Source organism: Rhinolophus sinicus, chromosome 4 (assembly GCF_057876585.1).
Source record: "Rhinolophus sinicus isolate RSI-liver-muscle chromosome 4, RSI-T2T, whole genome shotgun sequence".
NCBI lineage: Eukaryota > Metazoa > Chordata > Mammalia > Chiroptera > Rhinolophidae > Rhinolophus > Rhinolophus sinicus.
In genome coordinates, this window is record NC_142504.1 from 68,701,816 (window position 1) to 68,722,425 (window position 20,610).

Sequence of the window (20,610 nt, forward strand, 5' to 3'; positions counted from 1 at the left end):
CAGGGAAGCCTTTAACAAAATACTGAATGCAGGGCCCCACCCTGACCTATTAATTCAGAGTCCCCCAAAACAGTAGCTACTAGCTTCCTCCTTGCAATGTGATAGATCCTCTTTAAAACACAGGCTACCACTTTGAAATAGAAAGTAGTTACAGATCCCCAACCCCCAAGGAAATACTCAAATTTAAGCATGAGTATCCCAACTCCAGGATATTTGCAAAAACATAAAGAGCAAATTGTATCCTCATCTTGCCTGAAAATTCTTGGAAATACCTAAGGCTCTGTTGAGGTGAGAGCTTAGACTTGGTATTGTATTCTCTCAAGTAACATTAACATAAATATCAGGAGTAAAAATAAATAAATAAATAAATTTTCCATGAAAAATTAAGATTTCTAGAGATAAATCAAACATGACAAGGATGGTTTCAGTTTTAAAGGGTAGTTAATGCATTGTGAAGAATGCCAATTAAAAATGTCTGTCTCATCAATTACCATAGAGAGTCAATTTTGATCAAGTTTAATAAACAACCGCTAACTAAGAAAATAATTCCCAATCTCTAACATCAAGAATCTAAAATAATTGAAAAGTGGGATAAAGAGAAAGGTTGACTACTGAAGAACAGGGTCAAGCACAGGCTTCACATACTGCAAAAGCTTTTAAAGTAGTGATTACACAAGTAATAGAGAGAAGAAAATAATAAGGATGAATTTGTAGATGCAATTCCTGTCCTCTGCATACATTCCTCCTTCCTGGCTAGGGGACACTCTCATGGGGACAGGAGGATATAAGAAAAGAGAGTGACATCAAGGAGAAAGGTGAGGAATGATGCAGAGGATCCAACTATATTTAAGAAGCTGCCTCCACCATATGACCCAGCAATCCCTCTCCTGGGTATATACCTCAAAAATCTGAAAACATTTATCTGGAAAGATGTATGTACTCCGATGTTCATTGCAGCTTTATTTTGTGGCCAAGACATGGAAACAACCAAAGTGTCCTTCTGTAGATAACTGGATAAAGAAGTTGTGGTATATATACACAATGGAATACTACGTTGCCATAAGATGAAATAGTGCCATTTGTGACGACATGGATGGATCTTGAGATTATTATGCTAAGCAAAATAAGTTAGACAGAAAAAGTCAAGAACCACATGATTTCACTGATATGTGGGATATAAAACTGAAAGCAACAAAGGAACAAGACAAACAAATAAAGAAACAACAACTCATAGACACAGACAACAGTTTAGTGGTTGGTTACCAGAGGGTAAGGGGGGAGGAGGGTGGGAGATGAGGGTAAAGGGGGTCAAATAAATGGTGATGGAAGGAGAAATGACTCTGGGTGGTGAACTCACAATGTGATACATAGATGATGTATTACAGAATTGTACACTTGCAACCTATGTAACTTTACTAACAATTGTCACCCCAATAAATTTTAATTTAAAAAAAAGCCACCTCCAGAACATACTCCCCACTTGTCAGCACACTGTTGACTAATAAGCAATAGCACATTTGGCTGTCTGCCATTGTCCCCAGAAATGAAGGAATAAAAATGACCATTTATTTCAGTTGTGATGATTAAAAGGGATACGGAATTTAAAAATTATAGAGTGTCACGCAAATGTGACACATCACAGTCATTATTACTGCAGAAGAAGAGGTGCAATAGGAGGTGGAGAGGTGATATGTGCAGAGGAAAGTCAGCATGCCAAAGTGGAAGCCAATGAAATGAAATAGCTACACGGAAGGGTTAAAACACGAGCAGCTCAAGTAGCAGACAAAATAAGAAATAGTTAAACAAAACAAAACAACTTTAGGATCTGTAAGGAAAGAAGGGGGGAAAAATCAACACTAGTCAGGGTGAAGAATGAGCTGCCTGAAGATCAATGCTTAAAAGGAAGAAACAAGAATGAAACTGGAGAACCCTATTGGGGGGAGGGTATGAAACCTAGAGCCTAAGGTAGTGGGTAGCCTCTGGTTAGAGGGCACAGGTCACTCAGCCCCATTCATTGTCAGAGTTCCTGAGACCATGAATCTATCCATGAAAGTATTTGCAATGCAAAATACACATGGTGAAATTTGAAGGATTATAAAACACACAAATTATGATTACACTAAAAAATGTCTACTTAAATCTCAAAGGTAAAAGACGTGTTATTAACGTCTAAGTTTAGGCTTATTGCTGTGAAATTCAAATTACAAAGAGGCCCATAAACATACATTTGCGTGTGTCCGTGTGTGTGTGTGTGTGTGTGTGTGTGTGTGTGTGTGTCTGTCTGGATTTTTCTCTAGAAGAAGAGTAGGGAAAGGGAACTCTATTTTGTACTTTAATATATTGCTCTGAAAGTAATTTGACAACCAGATCTTCAAAGCAAAATGGCGAAGCAGACACAAAGAGAAAAAAGCAGAAATTCAAAACAAGGCTGTAACGAACAATAATTAGCCCATCTAGTACTCTTAGTAATCTGGCCAGTAGGGACCCGGCACTAACCCAGGGCATGTATCCTTCCCTGGGATTCTCACTGAACTGGTGAAAATGAGTGACTGTACCTGTAACCAGAGCCTGTCGCCTGCCGCGGTCCTGCCGATGGCACTGCACTGGAAGGTGGCAGACTGGCCGGCATTGACTTCCACATTCTGAATCCTCAGGAAGTGGGGTGTTCTGGCTACATGGAGAAAATAAGGAAAGACATTAGAAGTGGAGATCTGTAACGAATGTGCGTCTTTTTGAACCTATCTGTAATTTTCGGCCTTTCCATTATGTTTACCTTTGAAGAAAATCATGCTTTTTCCTATCAGAGCTTTAAAGACGCCATTATGATTATGAAAGAGGTCATGGAAGGCTTTGGTGCGCTCTGTAAAAGAATAAGAAAGCCAAGTGTTCTGGGATAGAATCAAACAGAAAGAAGATAGTTTATTGTTCCTGCTGTGCAAATTATCACAGCTCAGCAGTCTTCTTGTAATAACAGATCTGTATTAATAAAGATTATGCTGAAGCCTAATTGATGTTTTGAACAAAAACATATTAGATATTTATGCTAGCAACATGAAAAGAACAGTAAGAAGTTAAATGATGTTGTCAAGGAAACTTTTTAAGCCAAGTACAGAGCTGTACATAATATATATTTTAATACAACTAATTGGTATGCAGCATTACTAGTGTAATATTTCCCAGCTACCAAAAATACTATCCCTGTAGACAGACTGTGAAATTACGCTGGGACTGCCATAGCATGGCAGTTTTTGCTGATTCTTATTTCCAATTCAAGAGGAAAGAATGACTCCAAATGCTAAACAGCATTAAGTCTCATAACACATATCGTCCATAGGGAACAGCTGTTTAAATAAAGGATAATTCCATTTGATCAGAGAAGCACAGACCAATTTCTGCAGCACACTGAAAACATGTCAAGGAACCGGAATGATAGGACAGGAATTAAATTTTATGATAATTCCTACTTTTAGAAAATAAATTCTCTTATAACAACAATGATAGACTGGTAGAGTGGGGGGGGGGGATGTTAGGGAATAGAAAAGAAGACAGCAGGGCTCCAGTATTTTCTGTGACAGATGGAAAAATCTGGACAATAACTAGGATAAATATTTTCTGCCTTGCCACCTTTTCCCCACTGCCAACGTGTTTTTAGGCCATGTCTAGACACTTTCAAAGAATGGTGCCCCATGACTGGGTACCGAAGGATGATAAACTAGCACTAATATTAGCATGTGCAGACCAGAATTTGGAATGGAAGTGGGTGACTCTCCAAGAACAAAGAAAAATGAACTGTAATATCTATCACATACAGGAAATCCCCATCACTAATTTGGAGACCACTAATAATTCAGACAATGTATTCTTGATGTTTATTATGCAAAAATACCCTGAAGAACTTCTAAAAAGGCAGTATAACTATGGGTTATTGTTTGTAGTACTAATGTATTAATTTAAAGCCCTATGAACTATTTTTCACTCACGTAATCAAATTACCCTCGGTCAAGAATAACATGCCTCTATGGTTTCTTCAAAAGTCCCTAAATCAAATTTATTTTCTACTCTGTTTCCAAAATGCTGAAAGACCAGTTGCTTTTAGAAAATGGAAAAAGGTAGCATTTTTTGAGCATGTCTGTGCTGGAAACGTTTCCATTGAATACTCACAAATGTTCTGTGAGGTAGGCATTTTTCCATTTTACAGATGGGGTGGGAAACTTGTGGGTACTTAGCTAGTAAGTGTCAAAACCAGAGGGGACACTGTGGTCCACCCAGTTCCAAAGTCCAGGCATGGTGCACGGTGCCACATGCCTCTGCCAGCCTTGCCACCTGTGCCTTCCCTTCCATGCACATCTTTCCACTGGGAGTGGCTTCCTGACTGACAGTTGGAATTTTAGTTTCTTTCAAGACCTTTCTCAAATGCTATTTCTTCTGTGAAGCTTCCATGGATTACCTTATCTTGTTGACAGACCTTTACAATATCACACATCCTCCATCTTATATACGGTAGTGCCCCTCATCCGTGGGGGTACACGTTCCAAGCCCCCCAGTGGATGTCTGAAACCATAGACAGTACTGAATCTTACCTATTCTATGTTTTCCTATACATAATACCTATGATAAAGTTGAATTTATAAATTAAACACAGTAAGAGATTAACAATAATAATATATGAAAATTATAACAATATATTATAATAAAAGTTATGCAAATGTGTTATCTCTCTCAAAATCTCTGATAACTGAGACGGCTACTAAGTGAGTAAGGGGCAGTAGCATACTCAGTGTGGATACACTGAACACAGAGATGGTTCACATCCCAGGTGGGGCAGAGTGGGACTGTGTGAGGTTTTGTCATATTACTCAGAACAGTGCACAATTTAAAACTTATGAATTGCTTATTTCTGAAGTTTTCCATTTGATATTTTTGGGTCACAGTTGAAATTGCAGAAAATGAAACCATGGATGGGGGACTATTTTATTATAGTTATTGGGATGACATTCCTTGTTGGGATTCTTGGGATGAATCCACTGTTGTCTTAATCACTTGTACGTTCAATAAACAGCACTTGATATTAATGCCTCCCATGTAGCAGACACTCAATATTATAATTAAACTCAATTCATATTATTTGAAATTAATAAAACCATACACATACCTTTGAAAATTGCTGACAGTAAACCCTTGCACACGGGGGCTAGCGGTGCCAACCACCAGTGCAGTCAAAATTTACATACAGCTTTTGACTTCCCCATAACTTAACTACTGTTGACCAGAAGCCTTACCAATAATGTAAACAGTCGATTAACACATATTTTCTATGTTATATGTATTATATACTGTATTGCTACAATAAAGTAAGCCAAAGAAAATGTTATTAAGAAAACCATAAGAAAGAGAAAATACATTTATAGCAGTTACTGAAAACAATGCACATATAAGTGGACCTGAGCAATTCAAACCTGTGTTGTTCAAGGGTCAACTGTACTTGCAATTTCAATGTCTGTAGAATTCTACTCTCGTACCTCACTCACCTCTGATACAAATGAACAAACTTTTATACAAAAATTCATTTGTAACAATTACTGTTTTACATTTAACTACATCAGAGCTCCCCAACATTAATAGAGATAGTTAAGAATTTGAGATTTGACTAAATTAATAGGACTACATTGGAAACCGAAAAGCTGTTCTCTTGTCAAGGAAATTCAAGCAAAATTGATTATTCCTCTTCTTTTAATCCAATACAGTATGTCCATTATAGTACAAATGTAATCAATTGGAAACTTCCAACCGTTTTTTCTCCTTGTAAAATAATTCGAAGTACATCCCCGAGCCACATGGGCACTGAACTACTCTCTATAATCTACACACCATCAGAAAAAAGAAGAAAAATGATGGAAGTGGAAATTCCTCAGTTTACCAGTGTATTTGTACAACAGGTTTTAGGTACTTCACAGGAATTCTAAGGTAGCTGATCAGAACAATTTGTGCTCTGCAACCTTTCAGGACACACCCACACCCAGCTACACACCACCCCACATTGCTGACTCTTTAATGAGCTGCTAGATTTATTTCCTGCCAACCATCTGGAGCCACCAGGGGTCCCCTTTTTAAGGGATCTCCCACTTACTCACAATCTCAGCCTCCACCCCTCTACCAAAAGTGTTCTCCTCAGACCTCATCTCCCAGCATGAGAAATGCTTTCAGCCGCACTGATCTTTCTTCAAAACTTCCCCAAAACTTCAAGCTCCACATTTTCCTGTAGCTCTTCCCTGTGTTCGTTCTTCCCGGCACTCCTCCCCTCCACGCAGATTTGTCCCAGAACTAGAACTGGGCTCATTTCCCTTCTCAGAGTGTGCGTTCTCCCTGGTCCTGTCTTCTGCCTTCATAGAGTCAACCTCCCAGAGCACATTGAGAACTCTCCAAGCCATATCCCCAGTGCTGTCACTAAACACACAACGAAACAAAATAATTTCTGAGGCTATTAGAAATAAGGGATCTGTGGAAGTCCCACTGGGCTACACTCCTGGCAGCCACAAGGGAAATGATTATTAGAAGTCTTGGAGCCACTGCAGTCAACTGTGTGGCCCTGCCAGGGCACACAGGCCCTTCCAAAGTCAAATCTGACAATACACTGCACTCCAGACAAAAGGCATCCAGACCGGGGAAAACAACAGCCATTGATATCTCTGTCCTGGAGCCAGAGTCCACATCTGGAGTCACAAGATGAAAGCTGACAAGCCAGGTGTGGTCAGAGAGTGACAGATACTACAGGGAACTGCTGTCCTATGAAGAACAGGTTTTTTAAAAGCAGACCCTTCAGTCTAGCAAAGGGAAAGCTGGGGCACAGGGGAAGGATGGGGGCAACTGAGAACGATAGCTGAATTCAAATTCTGTGAGATGGACACAGCGTGCAGAAGCTATGGGGATGCATGTTCTCCTGGAGGTAAAGAAGGGCTTCCCAACACTTACCACTGACAAACATGGTATGAGCTGGCTAGTGAGGGCGCCATTTGTGGAGGCAGAATTTGCAGTTTGCCAGGTAGAAAGCTGGGTAGCCTGGCATCCCATTTGCCACTGGCATCCTACTGACTGTTGCCAGCTCTCAGAACGTTCGATCAAGTCTAAATAAAGGGTCTCAGGCCATAAAGGCGTTTGTCACTTACTCCCCCACTACCTTGGTCCTGCTCCACCAGTGGCAGTGGGGTCCTTGCTTCCTTCTTCCTTGACTATTTTTTCCTGCACCTTTTTTGGGGGCACCTCTTGCATATGCGTTTAAATCATAAAAACACTATGGTTCGAGTGACATTTGGAATGAGTACAGTCCTCTGATGTTTGGTTAGAATCCCAGCCTTCTTTGTTTGGAAGGTGCCTCTTGGGCTTGGAATTATTCTGCCTTGTTTGGTTTATAAGGCCTGTCTGTTCTCCCCACTTGACCCCACTCCTGTTGTGAGAAGGGCTCAGTGAACTGAAATCCCCCCTTCTCAAAGCCCTGCTGACTATGTGCTCCACCAGTTCCGTGCCACCTCTGTCTGCTTCCTTTCTTGTGGCCATGACTTTACCAAGGATAATTTAGAACTTCAATGGCTCATTTGAGAAAACAAATCTCTCAAGCTGGCTCCCACATACACTGACCACCCGTTCCCCCTGCTTCCGTATTCCTGTGGAGTGCTAAACACTTAGATTATCCTGCACACTCAGATAACAGGACATCTCACTAATGCTGCCCTCTCCTATCCATCTCACGGCCTCCTAATTCTGTTTGCCTCTTGCTGCATAACAAGTCTGGGTGCGTAGCCATATTTCATGATAACTTGGGTAAAACGGGTGTTACACCTGAGGCTGCTTGCTATTCCAGTTTCACCCCGATTTGGTTAAGCCCAGGATCAGTTCTGAGCCTGTGCTGAAGGGCTGTTGAATATTTTCATTATCACCCCTAGTATATCCCCACATAGTTAGGTTACTTTTAAAACTTAAAAGTATCCCCTAAAAATCCATTGCAAAATGTCCATGTGCTACTGATGTACGTCTCAGGCTTTGGCTACTTACCCTGCACCCACCTATGACTCCTCCTTCCTCCTTTTTCTCTCCCACCCACCCTGAAGCTACCAAAATTCTCAAAAATCCCTCTTGCTTTTCTTATGCTTTACAGTTGAATTCTCTGAACTTTTCTCAAGCACAGGGGCCATCAGGTGTTATGAGAACACAGCTCTGCATCTACCTCTCCTCCCATAAACGCAGAAATGCTGGAAAGATTTTCTTTCCGATAGAAAACTTCCACTTCCTACTATAATCATTAGAAAAATGTTTGCAGCCCTTCCAAAGCTTCTACACTTTCTGCGGGGCACATGGAGAAAGCTGAAATATATCTAGTTTGGAACATCAAGAGTAAGCTTCCCTTTGGACTAAAACCATTGATGAAAAAAGTATTTCAAATCTTGAAATTTTTAAGTTCATTCTTTTTCAAGTGTATCAAAAGAGTTATTTTGGAAGAGTAAGAGTGGGCTAGCCATACAGTTTTCTTTTCTTTTCTTTTAATATTATAGCATGTTTCTGAACTGTCTGAGAAATAATATAATTAATCTTCCCCAAAATCTGAATGGCTTCCTGAAACAACTTACCTAGACAGTCTTCATTTACATATTCCTCCTAATATGATTGATATATTAAAAGATGTCCAAGATATTTGAAATAAATTTAATTCCTTCTCCTAAGATTTGTGATTTAAATGATTTATTTTTCACTTTTAAAAAGATTTTCAATAATAAACATTAAAAAAGAGTACTTAATTTTTAATCATATAAATTTAGCTCTAAGAAGCAACTTTTGAAGTATGCGTGCATTTCTGCATACTTAATGTATTATTATATTTTTTAATGGAAAGCATCCTGCAACCTGTGGAGGAGATACATAGCATGCTAACCTAAAGCTTACGCCTCTTCAGGAAGGCTGGGAAATTAAACTTTGATTCATCTAGGCTTAGAATGGATTCAGGAATATTCATACAGATTATTTATTTCCACTAGGTGAGGAGGCAGATGAAAAGCTAAATCATGACAATAGCTGAAAAAGGGGTGGGAATGGGGGGTGGGGAGGCAGTGAAGAAAAAATTTAAAAATCCCTATTATAACCCAAAAAGGAAAGCTTCCAGCACCTGGTAGAATCCTTTCTCATGTGGGCATATTCGGTGCCTGTGTTATTCATGGTCTGCTCTTAGAGATCTGGTGGGAGTATCTGGCTTTGCACAGAACTATTAGAACAATCCTTTTCCACTAAAGAAACTTTACATCCTCTAAATTCATCTATTGATATCTTTTTACATTTTTGTGGCAACATGTACCCTCCGTTTTATTTTAGTTATTATTTCTTTTGAATATTTTCAATTACAGTTGACATACAATATTTTATTATTAGGTTGGTGCAAAGTTTCAGGTGCATAACACAGTAATAAGACATTTATATAACTTACGAAGTGATCGCCCTGATAAATCCAGTACCCATCTGACACGCAGTTATTATAATACTACTGATGCTATTCCCCATGCTATTCTTTATATCCCCAAGACTATTTCGTACATCTTAATCCTCTCCCGTCTTTCACCCATCGCTCCAATCCTACCTCCAATCTGGCAACCATAAAAATGGTCTACGCATTTATGAGCTTGTTTCGGTTTTGTTTGTTTATTTTGTTCTCTAGATTCCACATATAAGTGAAATCATATGTCATTTGATTTCTCTGTCTGACACCACTCAGTGCAATACCCTCTAACTAGGTTCAGCTATGTTGTTGCAGATGGCAAGATTTCATTTTTTTTTTTTACAACGGAGTAATATATCATTACATATATGTGCCACCTCTTCATTCATCCATTTATGGATACCCAGGTTGCCTCCATATCTTGACTACTTCGGCAAATAAGGCTGCAATGAACATACAGATGTACATGGCCCTTCAAAGTAGTGTTTCAGGTTTCTTCGGATAAATGCCCAGAAGTGGGATTATTGGGTCCTTTTTTATCTCTTATTATAGCCTTTGATTTAAAGTCTATATTGTATGGTATAAGTATTGCTACCACAGCACTTTTTTATTTCCATTTTCATAAATTATTTTTTCCATCTCTTTATTTTCAGTCTGTGTGTGCCTTTTAATCTGAAGTGAGTCTATTATAGACAGCATATGTAAGGGTCTTGTTTTCTTGTCCACTTAGCCACCCCATCTTTGAATTGAAACATTTAATCCATTTTATTGAAAGGAATTATTAATAGACATGCAGTTATTGCCATTTTATTATTCATGTTTTTTATTTTTTTTTTAAATATATATATCTTATAGAAGTCCCTCTAAGATTACTTGTAATTCTGGTTTGATGTTGGTGAACTTCTTTAGCTTTTTCTTGTCTGGGAAGCTCTTTATCTGTCCTTTGATTCTAAATGATAGCTCTGCTGGGTAGAGTGATCTTGTTTGTAGGTCCTTGCTTTTCATCACTTTGAATATTTTGTGCCAATCCCTTCTGACTTGCAAAGCTTCTATTGAGAAATCAATTGATAGTCATATGGGAGGTCCCTTGTAGAAAACTAACTGCTTTTCTCTTGCTGTTTTTAAGATCTCTTTATCTTTAACTTCTGGCATTTTAATTATTAAGTGTCTCGGTATGGCCTCTTTGGGTTTATCTTGTTTGGGACTCTCTGCACTTCCTGGGCTTGTATGTTTATTTCCTTCACCAAGTTAGGGAAGTTTTCTGGCATTATGAGGTCTGACAATTAAGTTCGAGAACTTTTTACAACAATGTGGCTAACTTGTTTTTGGTATCAGAGGGATTATTCATTATGAATTTGTACCAATTGGACAAACAACAAAGTTTACTTTTTGGAACTGCTGAAAATAACTGCATGAAAAAGTTAGATGACCTGAACTTTTCGCCAACAATTCATGGCTCTCGCATCACAACAATGCACCAGCTCACACGGCACTGTCTATGAAGAAGTTTTTGGCCAGTAAACAAATAACTGTTTTGAACACCCTCCCCACTCACCTGGTGTGGCCCCCAATGACTTCTTTCTTTACCCAAAGATAAAGGAAATGTTGAAAGGAAGACATTTTGATGACATTCAGGACATCAAGGGTAATATGACAACAGCTGTGATGGCTACTCCAGAAAAAGAGTTGCTTTGAAGTGAGGACTAAGCACTGGCATCAGTGCATAGCTTCCCAAGGGGAGTACTTCTAAGGTGACCATAGTGATATTCAGCAATGAGGTATGTAGCACTATCTCTAGGATGAGTTCGCAAACTTAATTGTCCGACTTTTGTATTTCTTCAAATAGGGTTTCAATTCCTTGCTTTCTCTCTTCTCCTTCTGTTACCCCTATGATGCAAATGTTGTTATGCTTGATTTCATCCCAAAGGCCCCTTAAACTATCCTCATTTTGGGGGGAATCTCTTCTCTTTTTGATGATTTACTCTAACGTATTCCTCATTTTAATTATTGTATTCTTCATTTCTTGCTGGTTCTTTTTTATGGTTTCTATCTCTATTTTTATGTTTCCTATCTCTTTGTTGAAGTTCTTATTGAGACTATTGAGCATATTTATAACCAGTGTTTGGATCTCTGCAACTGGTAGATTGCTTGCCTCCATTTAGTTTAGTTCTTTTTCTGGAGCTTTGTTCTATTCTTTTCTGTAGGACATGTTTCTTTGTGTCCCCAGTTTGGCTGCCTCCCTCTGTTTGTTTCTAAATATTAGGTAAAGCTGCTATGTCTTCTGGTCTGAGGAGAACGGCCTTGTGTAGTAGGTGTCCTATGGTCCCAGTGATGCAATCTCCCTGGTGTGCCCCTTTGTGGGGTTCTTTTGTGCCCTCCTGCTGTAGTTGAGCCTTGGTTGTTACTGGCACATCAATGGGAGGGATTGACTCTCAAATTGATTGGTTGTGAGGACTGGCTGTGACTATGTGGAGGAGCTGCAGAACTGAGGTCAGCTGCTTCTAGTGCTGGGCTTAATGCTGCTTAGTCAGAAGTATGGGGCACAGTGAGGCCAGATGCTGCTTGTTTGGGGTCTGTGAACCTTTGAAAGATTTTAGGAATGTATGCATCATGAGCCAAGATAGGCCACTTGTATGGAAAAGCCCCTAGAAGTGGTTTGGGTGGGCCTGCAAGTTGGGTGGGGCGGGGTCTCAGGGAATCACCCGAGCCAGTGAACAGTGTTAGCCAGATTGATGGACTCAGATCCGGTGGCTGCCAGACTGGGTTGTGGGGAGGGCTTAATAAAGGAACAATGGCTTCTGCCAGCACTTCTCTCTGGGAGAAAGCTGCCCCTCCAGTCCTCAATTCAAAGCTAGACAACTCAGTTCCTCCCCATAAGTCCCTGGTGCCTTTGAGCTGCTAGACCAGCTCCAGAGCCCAGAGCAAATTGAGTGCATTAGTGAGTAAGTTTGTGTGCAAGCCCTTTAAAAGGATCTCCTGGGACTGAAGCTGCCCTCTGTCCCACTCAGCCCCAATCTCCACTGGTTTTCACACCCAGAAGTTATCGGGACTTTTCCTCCTGGCACTGGAGCCCTGGGCTGGGGGCCTGGTATGAGGCTGGGACCCCTCGTTCCTCAGGAAGGATCTCCACAGCCAATATATCCTTCCTGATTTTTAACTGCCACACACAAGTGTGTGTGCAGCCTGTTCCGCATCTCTGCCCTTGCTATCATTCTCAACATGGCTTCTTCAGTATGTCTTTAGTTATAGGACTTCTGTTCAGCAATATTTCAGGTGATTCTCAATGATGAGTATTTTGTAGTTTTGTTGTAATTTTGACGTGGTCGTGAGAGGTGGCAAGCACAGTGTTTACCTGCTCCACCATCTTACCCCACCCCTCTACAAACTTCGTTTTCATTTACCAAGATATTATCATCATTTCCCCTTGTTAAATATTCATCTAAAACTATTTGAATTATCTGCCTAATATACATCAAAGGTTCTCAGTCAGGGGCAATACTGCCCACCCAGGGGATATTTGACAATGTTTGGACACATTTTTGGCTGTGGGGAAGGTGGGGGTACTACTGGTATCTAGTAGGCAGAGGCCAGGGATGGTGTTAAACATCCTACAATGCACAAGACAGAACTCTCAAAAAGGAATTATACGCTCAAAATGTCAATAGTGTCAGAGCTCAGAAATTCTGATGTACATTATATGGACATACAAAAGTTTACTAGAACATTCCCCTACTGTTGAACATTGAGTTTCTTATACATAATACCACCAAGACATAAGTTTTCACAATTAAATCTTCATGTAGATTCTTTGTTTCCTTAGGATAAATTTTTAAGAAGTCAAATTACCAAGACAAAAAATATGCATTTTAAAAAGCCTTTTGACATGAATTGCCAAACTGCTTTCCTTAAAGTGTATAACAATTTGCATTTCTATAAGCAAGGTATAGAAGAAGACTCTTTTCACTGCCCCCCTCAAAAAAACTACGTATTAATTTCTATAACATTTCTTGACAAACTTATGAAAAAATATGCACTCTGCTCTATCAGATAAATTAATAACAATAAATAATTTGAACATTAGGATTGTCACTGGGTCTACTAGCAGTCTGTTCGCACACAGGAAGTACGCCCTGGGACGATTGTTTCCTAAGGGCCCTGTTTCTAACAATGGCTACCTGAATCAAAGAGAAAGACACAGCAAAACTCATTCATCAATACAATCTCCTAATACTAACTGGCTCCACGGGGTTGTCTATTAGTATATAACTTACATTTTTAATTTGGAAGCCAAAGATATGATTGTGTTATAGTCTTTCTTTTTTCATCCCCATTCTTAATACAGATATGTTGCACTGAATGAAAGTTATCACTTCTCCTTTAGAATTGTTTTGATCTTCAATATAGCTTTCTCAAAGCCTGCCAGTGCATATTACTTGCACAGTGAGGTTCAGGGTCTAAGGAATTTATGCCTCTGTTCAAATTGTATTTGGGGGAGGGCCCTTCTCCGCAACAGATTGACTGTCTATGCTTTGGAAAATAGTGTTGCTTGGTTGAGAAAAGACTGCCAGAAAAAAATAATCTAGCTAAAACAAAAAAGCCACACCCCAAATGGAATCCAGATAAAGACATGCAAACACATTAAGTGTAAACACTTCTATAATCAAATCATCCTTGTCAAATGCAAGATAATTAATTGATGTGAATGGAAGCCAGTTAACTCATCCATCAGGATAAATAAGACAAAGGAACTATGGGATTGTATTTTCCAGGTCAGTTTGCTCTAAGAACATTAAAGTCAAAATTTCTACTAAGGGTGGACTAGGCACTGGCATTAGTAAGTTTTTTTACAATGGCATTAGTAAGTTTTTTTCAATAAACATTAAAAGCCTATATAATCTTTCCAAAGTTCTAGGATGCCTGGATTCTCCCTGTCTAGTGTGGTAAACCCTAGAATTGTTTTCAGTTGGGAAGCAGTGTAAGGCTGACAAAAATTTCAGATTTGAATTTTAGCACATATGTGTTCAAGCATTAATACTTCAGCCCATTACTACATTTGAATAGAAGCAAAAGTTCCTAAACCAAAGTCTTAGTGGAGTTTGTTTTGTTTTTTGTAAAATATGGATTTTAAAAAGTACCTATATCATAGGATTGGGATAAAGGTTAAACAAGATGATCTTGGGAAGGCATACTGTATGCCTGGTACTTAGCCTCAAAAATATTCATTACTATTTAAAATAACTGATTTATCACCGGAAACTGTAAAAGATCCCAAGAAGAAAAGCTCTATGGCCAGGAAAGTTTCCATCCCATGCTGAGCTGTATGCTCTGAAACTTGCCAAACTACCTTAATTGTAACACCAGGTAGAGCACAGTTAGAGTGGAAAATTTCAATCTATTCCATATTCAACAAGAAAAATTCTCTCTTTCCAAATTTATAGGCCCATTTGTCTCCTGGATACCCTTTCAAAATGTTATGCCAGCTTTCTTCTAAAATCTGCAGGAGTCCTAAAAACTATCTTCAATGAATATCAAACAGGTTTTTAGTACACCGCTCCTGTTTTTTTCATTTCTGCCATATTCTCTTGTCACTAAGAAAACAGTTTTTCATAGAATAGAGGTTTTGGGGTAGTAATTGATCTCAAATTAGCCTTTGATCCCAAAGTCAGGAATTATCATTGACCAAGATGTAAATCTTTTTGTAAATGTTTCATATTATTTATTCTTCAAAGCCTCCATCAAAATACTAAACAAAATCAGAGAACAACAATTAATGAGATCAAAGGTCAAACTGAAATGGGACAAAAGAGTTCTGTGTTCTATCCTCTTTTTATTTTCATTTACATTTTTATGTAAAGGCATAGGTTGAAATGAACTGGAGGCATGCCAAACTATAATACTAAAATAAACAGTCAGTGTTTCTCTCTATTTGTGTAGCATATCATCACATACAAGGAAGCCAACTTCTTCTAAAAAGCACAGCCTAGTACTGCCTACTGTATGTTGAAAAACAATATATTTGCAAACTTTTTTTAACTTTAAAATGGACAGTGCTAAATTATCCCATCTAAGAAATCAATCAATTTAGCTACTTAGGGTTACAATCTGCAGCTAACTCATTCTAGTGGGCCTATTAAGATATAATGCTTAATAATAACAATAATAACAACAGCAGCAGCAGCTAACATTTACTGAGCTCTTAGAATGTACTAAGCACTGTTCTAAATGCTGTATATACAATAATCCATTTAATCCTTACATGTACCCTGTGAAGAAAGAATTATTATTAATATGCCATTATGTGTGAAGTTATGGGGCCAAAGAGGTTAAGTAACTCCTGGGATAGAAGTGAGAAGATTTGCTCTTAACATATTTTAGGACAAAACTTTTTTTTTTTTGCTTGAAAGTTAGAATGGATCTTAATAGAATAATTTTTCAAGTGGAAAAACATATTCAACATTCTTATCACAGAAAAATGAGTTAGCCACTATATACAATAAGTTTTATAAGTCACCTGTATCTTGAACAAGATTGATATTCCTTTGGAGAAAAACCCAAGTTAAGTTCCTACATGTTTAAAATGAAATGTCAGTTCTGAGGCCTATGCATCTCTTAACCAAAGCACGTGGATCTGTCTCTATTCAACAGAACATAATTGAGAAACCAATTCTAATTTTTTATTTGTCACTGTTATTCTTATTTTAATCACACTGTTTAATGTCTTCAAAAGAAAATCTAAACTTGGAAGTAGGCAAGCAATGTTTGGATAGACAAATAAATCAATGAGTGAAAAAAATCATTTTATTTTATAACATGAGAATAATTTTGAACCTAGAATATTTTGAACTCAGCATTTCTTAAATATTTAAAGAAACTGGTGACTTATTTCATATTGCAAAGTAGCAATACAGAATAGGCTTGGATTTTGTATTCACTTTATACAATATATGGCACATGAGTTTATAAGTGTTTTGTTTTCAATCTTTTTCATTATATTATGTTGTTGAATTGGCAGAATAATAAGGGAGCATCATTCGGTGTAATCTAGATTTCAGAATCCAAGGCATCAGTTAATGTGTTATATGACAACATATAGAACAGATTATACCCCATAACCAAGTGAGATATATCCTAGGAATGCTGCGTTGGTTTAACATTTAAAAATCAATCAATATAATACACCTCACCAACAGAATAAAAGACGAAAACCACATGACAATCTGATGGATGATGAGATACAGGACACACTACCCCAAAATATGGCACGTTGGAATACTGAATATTTTAAGCTGAAGAAGTTTGAGAAAAATAGCAGAAGCTAGAAGGTCCCAGTTAGGGACACTAAGAGGGCCAAGGAAAACTTTTACCTCCCCTACATAGACAAAAAAAAAAAAAGCATTTGCTAAAATCCAACACCTTTTCATGATAAATAAAATCAAACTAACAAACAAACATAAAAACCACCCAACAAAGCAGGAATAAAAGAGAACCTCTTTCCTAACAAGGAACATTATTTAATATGTTATATGACAACATATAAAACCCCCAAACCATAGCTAACATCACACTTTATAGAAAAAGACTGAAAGCTTTCTCCCTATGATCAGGAACAAAACAAGGATGTCTATTCTTTCCACTTCGACTCAATATTGTACTGGAGGTTCTAGCCATGATAATTAGAAAAGAAAAAGAATAAAAGACATGCAGATTGAAAAATAGGATGTAAAACTATCTCTACTTGAAGATGACATGGTCTTGTATATAGAAAATCCTAGGGATCCACAGAAAGCAATTAGATCTTATAATAAGTAAACTCAATAATGTCTCAGGAAATAATATCAATATAAAAAAATCAAGTGTATTTCAATACACTTGCAATGAACAATCCAAAAGTGAAATTAAAAAACAAAACAAAGCAAAAAAAAACAAAACAAAACAATTCCATTTGTAATAGCATCAAAATGAAATACTTAGGAATAAATTTAACAAAAGAAGTACAAAGTTTGTACCCTGAAAACTATAAACATTACTGAAGAAAATTTTTAAAAGACCTCAATAAAATGAAAGCCCATGTTCATGGATAAGAACACCTACTAGTGTTAAGATGACAATAAGTCTTCACCCAAAGTGATCTACAGATTCAATGCAATCCTTATCAGTGTATCAGCTGGATTTTTGGCTGAAATTGACAAGCTAATTCTAAAATACATATAGAAATGCAAGGGATCCAGGAAAGCCAAAACAATATTTAAAAAAATAAGAATAAAGTGGGAGAACTCACAGATCCCCATTTCAAACTTACTACAAAGTTATAGTAATCAAGAGAGTGTGGTGCTGGGAGAAAGACAGACATATAGATCAATAGAATAAAACTGGGTATCCAGAAATAAACTTTTATATTTACAGTCAACAAAGATGCCAAGGCAATTCAATGGGAAAAGAACAGTCTTTCAAAAAATGGTGCTGTATATCATATGCAAAAAGAATGAAGCTGTGGGGCAGCCAGATGGCTCAGTTGGTTAGAGCATGAGCTCTCAACAACAAGGTTGCCGGATGGGTGGGCTGTGCCCCCTGCAACTAAAGATTGAAAATGGGGACTGGACTCAGAGCTGAGATGCGCCCTCCACAACTAGATTGAAAGACAATGACTTGGAACTGATGGGCCCTAGAGAAACAAACTGTTCCCCAATATCCCCCAATAAAATTAAAAAAAGAAAAAAAGAATGAGGTTGTACCACTACCTTATCTCATATACAAATATTAACTCAAAATAGGTCAGAAAGCTATGTGTAAGAGTTGAAACTATAAAACTCTTATAAGAAATCATAGTAGTAAACCTTTATGATCTTGAATTCGGCAAAGCTTTCTTAGGTAAAACAGCAAATGACAGAAATGGCCTAAGTAATAAAATAAAAAATAGAAAATTGAACTTTATCAAAATTAAAAACTGTGCTGTAAAGGATGTCATTGAAAGGATGAAAAAATAACTTGCAGGTTGGAGGAAAATATCTTCAAATCATTTATCTGATAAGGTACTTGTATCCAGATATATAATAAACTCTTACAGCTCAAAAATCACAATATAATAACTCAGTGACAAAAATGGGAAAAGGATCTGAACAGTCATTTCTCCAAAAAAGGTTTACAGGTGGCCAACATGCACATGAAAAGATACTTAACATCATTCACCATTAGGGAATCAGAACCACAAAGAGATACTACTTCAAATCCACTAGGATGGCTATGATTAAAAAGACAATAACAAATATTGGCAAGCATATGGAGAAATTGCAACCCTCGTACACTGCTCTTTAGAATGTAAAATGGTGCAGGTGATTTGAGAAACAATTTTACAGTTCCTCAAAATGCTAAACAAAATGGCACAGGTAACCCAGCAATTCTACTCCTATGTGTATACACAGGAGAATTGAAAACAAATACCACACAAAAGACCGTACATAAATGTTCATAGCAGCATTATTCACAATAGCAAAAAGTTGGAAACAATTCAAATGTCTATCAATTGATGAATGAATAAAGAAAATGTGAAATATCATACAATAGAATATTACTTGACTTTGAAAAAGAATGAAGTATTGATACATTCTACAACATGGACTAACCATGAAATGTTATGTCGAGTGAAAAAACAGAGGCAAAAAGGACCACATATTATATAATTGCATTTAAATGAAATAAGAAGATTAAGCAAATCTATCGAGACAGAAAGTAAATTAGTGGTTGCCTAGAGCAGGCGGTGGGTGCTCAGGGAAATGGACAATGTCTGTCAATGGGTACAAGGTTTCTTTTGGGGGTATTGAAATGCTCTAAAATTAGTTATGGTAATGTTTACAGAACTCTGTGAATATACTTAAAACTACTGAATTGCACACTTTAAATTGATGAATTGTATGATATATGAACTCTATCTCAAGAAACCTGTTAATGCTGCATGGCTTATAAGATATAAAAATATATATCAGCACCACAATAGAATAATAGAAATACCCATATTTAGTTTATAACCTACTTTAAAATAGGAGACAGCATTACGAAGCTGATAAAATGCTTCTTCAGTTTCTCTGACTAGGATTACTGAACCAAATTCAGAATATATTTTTAGCGTGCATACCAAATTCAAAAATTATCTATGTGCATTAGAAGTGGTCTTAAGCCTTTTCCACATTTCAAGCTGATCCTGCCTCTGACTGTCACTACATTAAAATCAATTTTATGAGCAACTGTATACTCGTAACAGAACAGCTACTTTAAAAAAAAATGTTGTAATGTTTACTCATAAACCTATACGAATCCAAACAGGAGCCTTTAGAGTGAAGTAAATAAAGTTCAGCAGTTTTGCATCTTTTGGGAAAGAACACTTTTGGATATGAAATATTTATGCTCCTTTATGATTTAAATTTAATGAGTATAAAAATTTCAAAATAATTGATTGTTATTTAGAAATCTTGATAGGAAATGCTTTAAAATATTACCTGTAAAGCTTTCCATTTAATGGCCCAACTATCGCCTTCTTTAAAATCTTTATTTGCATGTTTTCCCCATAAACTTAAAAATTCAGGAAAAAATAACTACAGAAGGGCTATCATCAAAACCATTTAAAGCTTACAGTTCAAAAAGCTATTGTACCATGCATCACCAGGGTACAGAGACTGTTTTGCAATTCTGTGTCTCCTAAAAGCAGTCTGCAAAGCCAATTAGGTATTAGCACCAGTATTCTCCAAAAGAGAGACCATAAACACCCTTCCATGGCCACAGGCACCTGGGCTTAGAAGGAATGAACAAAACTGAAGGAGTTACATTTCAGGAAGGCTCTGACAGAATGACAAGGGTTGAGTCTTTTTATATTACTGAAGGCAGAGACTCAAATCCTATGGAACGGGAAAGGCTCCACTACATAAGCCATTTTGTTGGCAAGAGGCCAAATGTAAAAGAAGGAACCCAGGATACAGAACAAGGAAAACCTAATTAAACTTGGCCTTGGCCACTGCATCTGCACCCAGGGCAGCAACAACATCTGCCTAGAGGCAAGGTTTGCTCTAAGAAACATGAAGTGCTCAGCACATAGTAGGTATGCAGTATTACTGTCTCTGATTTTTACCTCCCAGTAAGTGGTGAAT

At 37.5% G+C, this 20,610-nt stretch overlaps 1 protein-coding gene across 16 annotated transcripts in view; it reads right to left on the reverse strand.

The window, feature by feature from the left end:
• The window catches only part of PTPRM (protein tyrosine phosphatase receptor type M), an 808,815-nt gene that overhangs the window by 481,709 nt on the left and 306,496 nt on the right, over nt 1-20,610 (reverse strand). For all 16 annotated transcript variants that reach the window (XM_019755757.3, XM_019755755.3, XM_074340349.2 and 13 more), the window contains exon 5: nt 2,556-2,671. In XM_019755757.3, the coding sequence (XP_019611316.1) occupies nt 2,556-2,671 (116 nt within the window). The remainder of the gene's footprint in view (nt 1-2,555; nt 2,672-20,610) is intronic.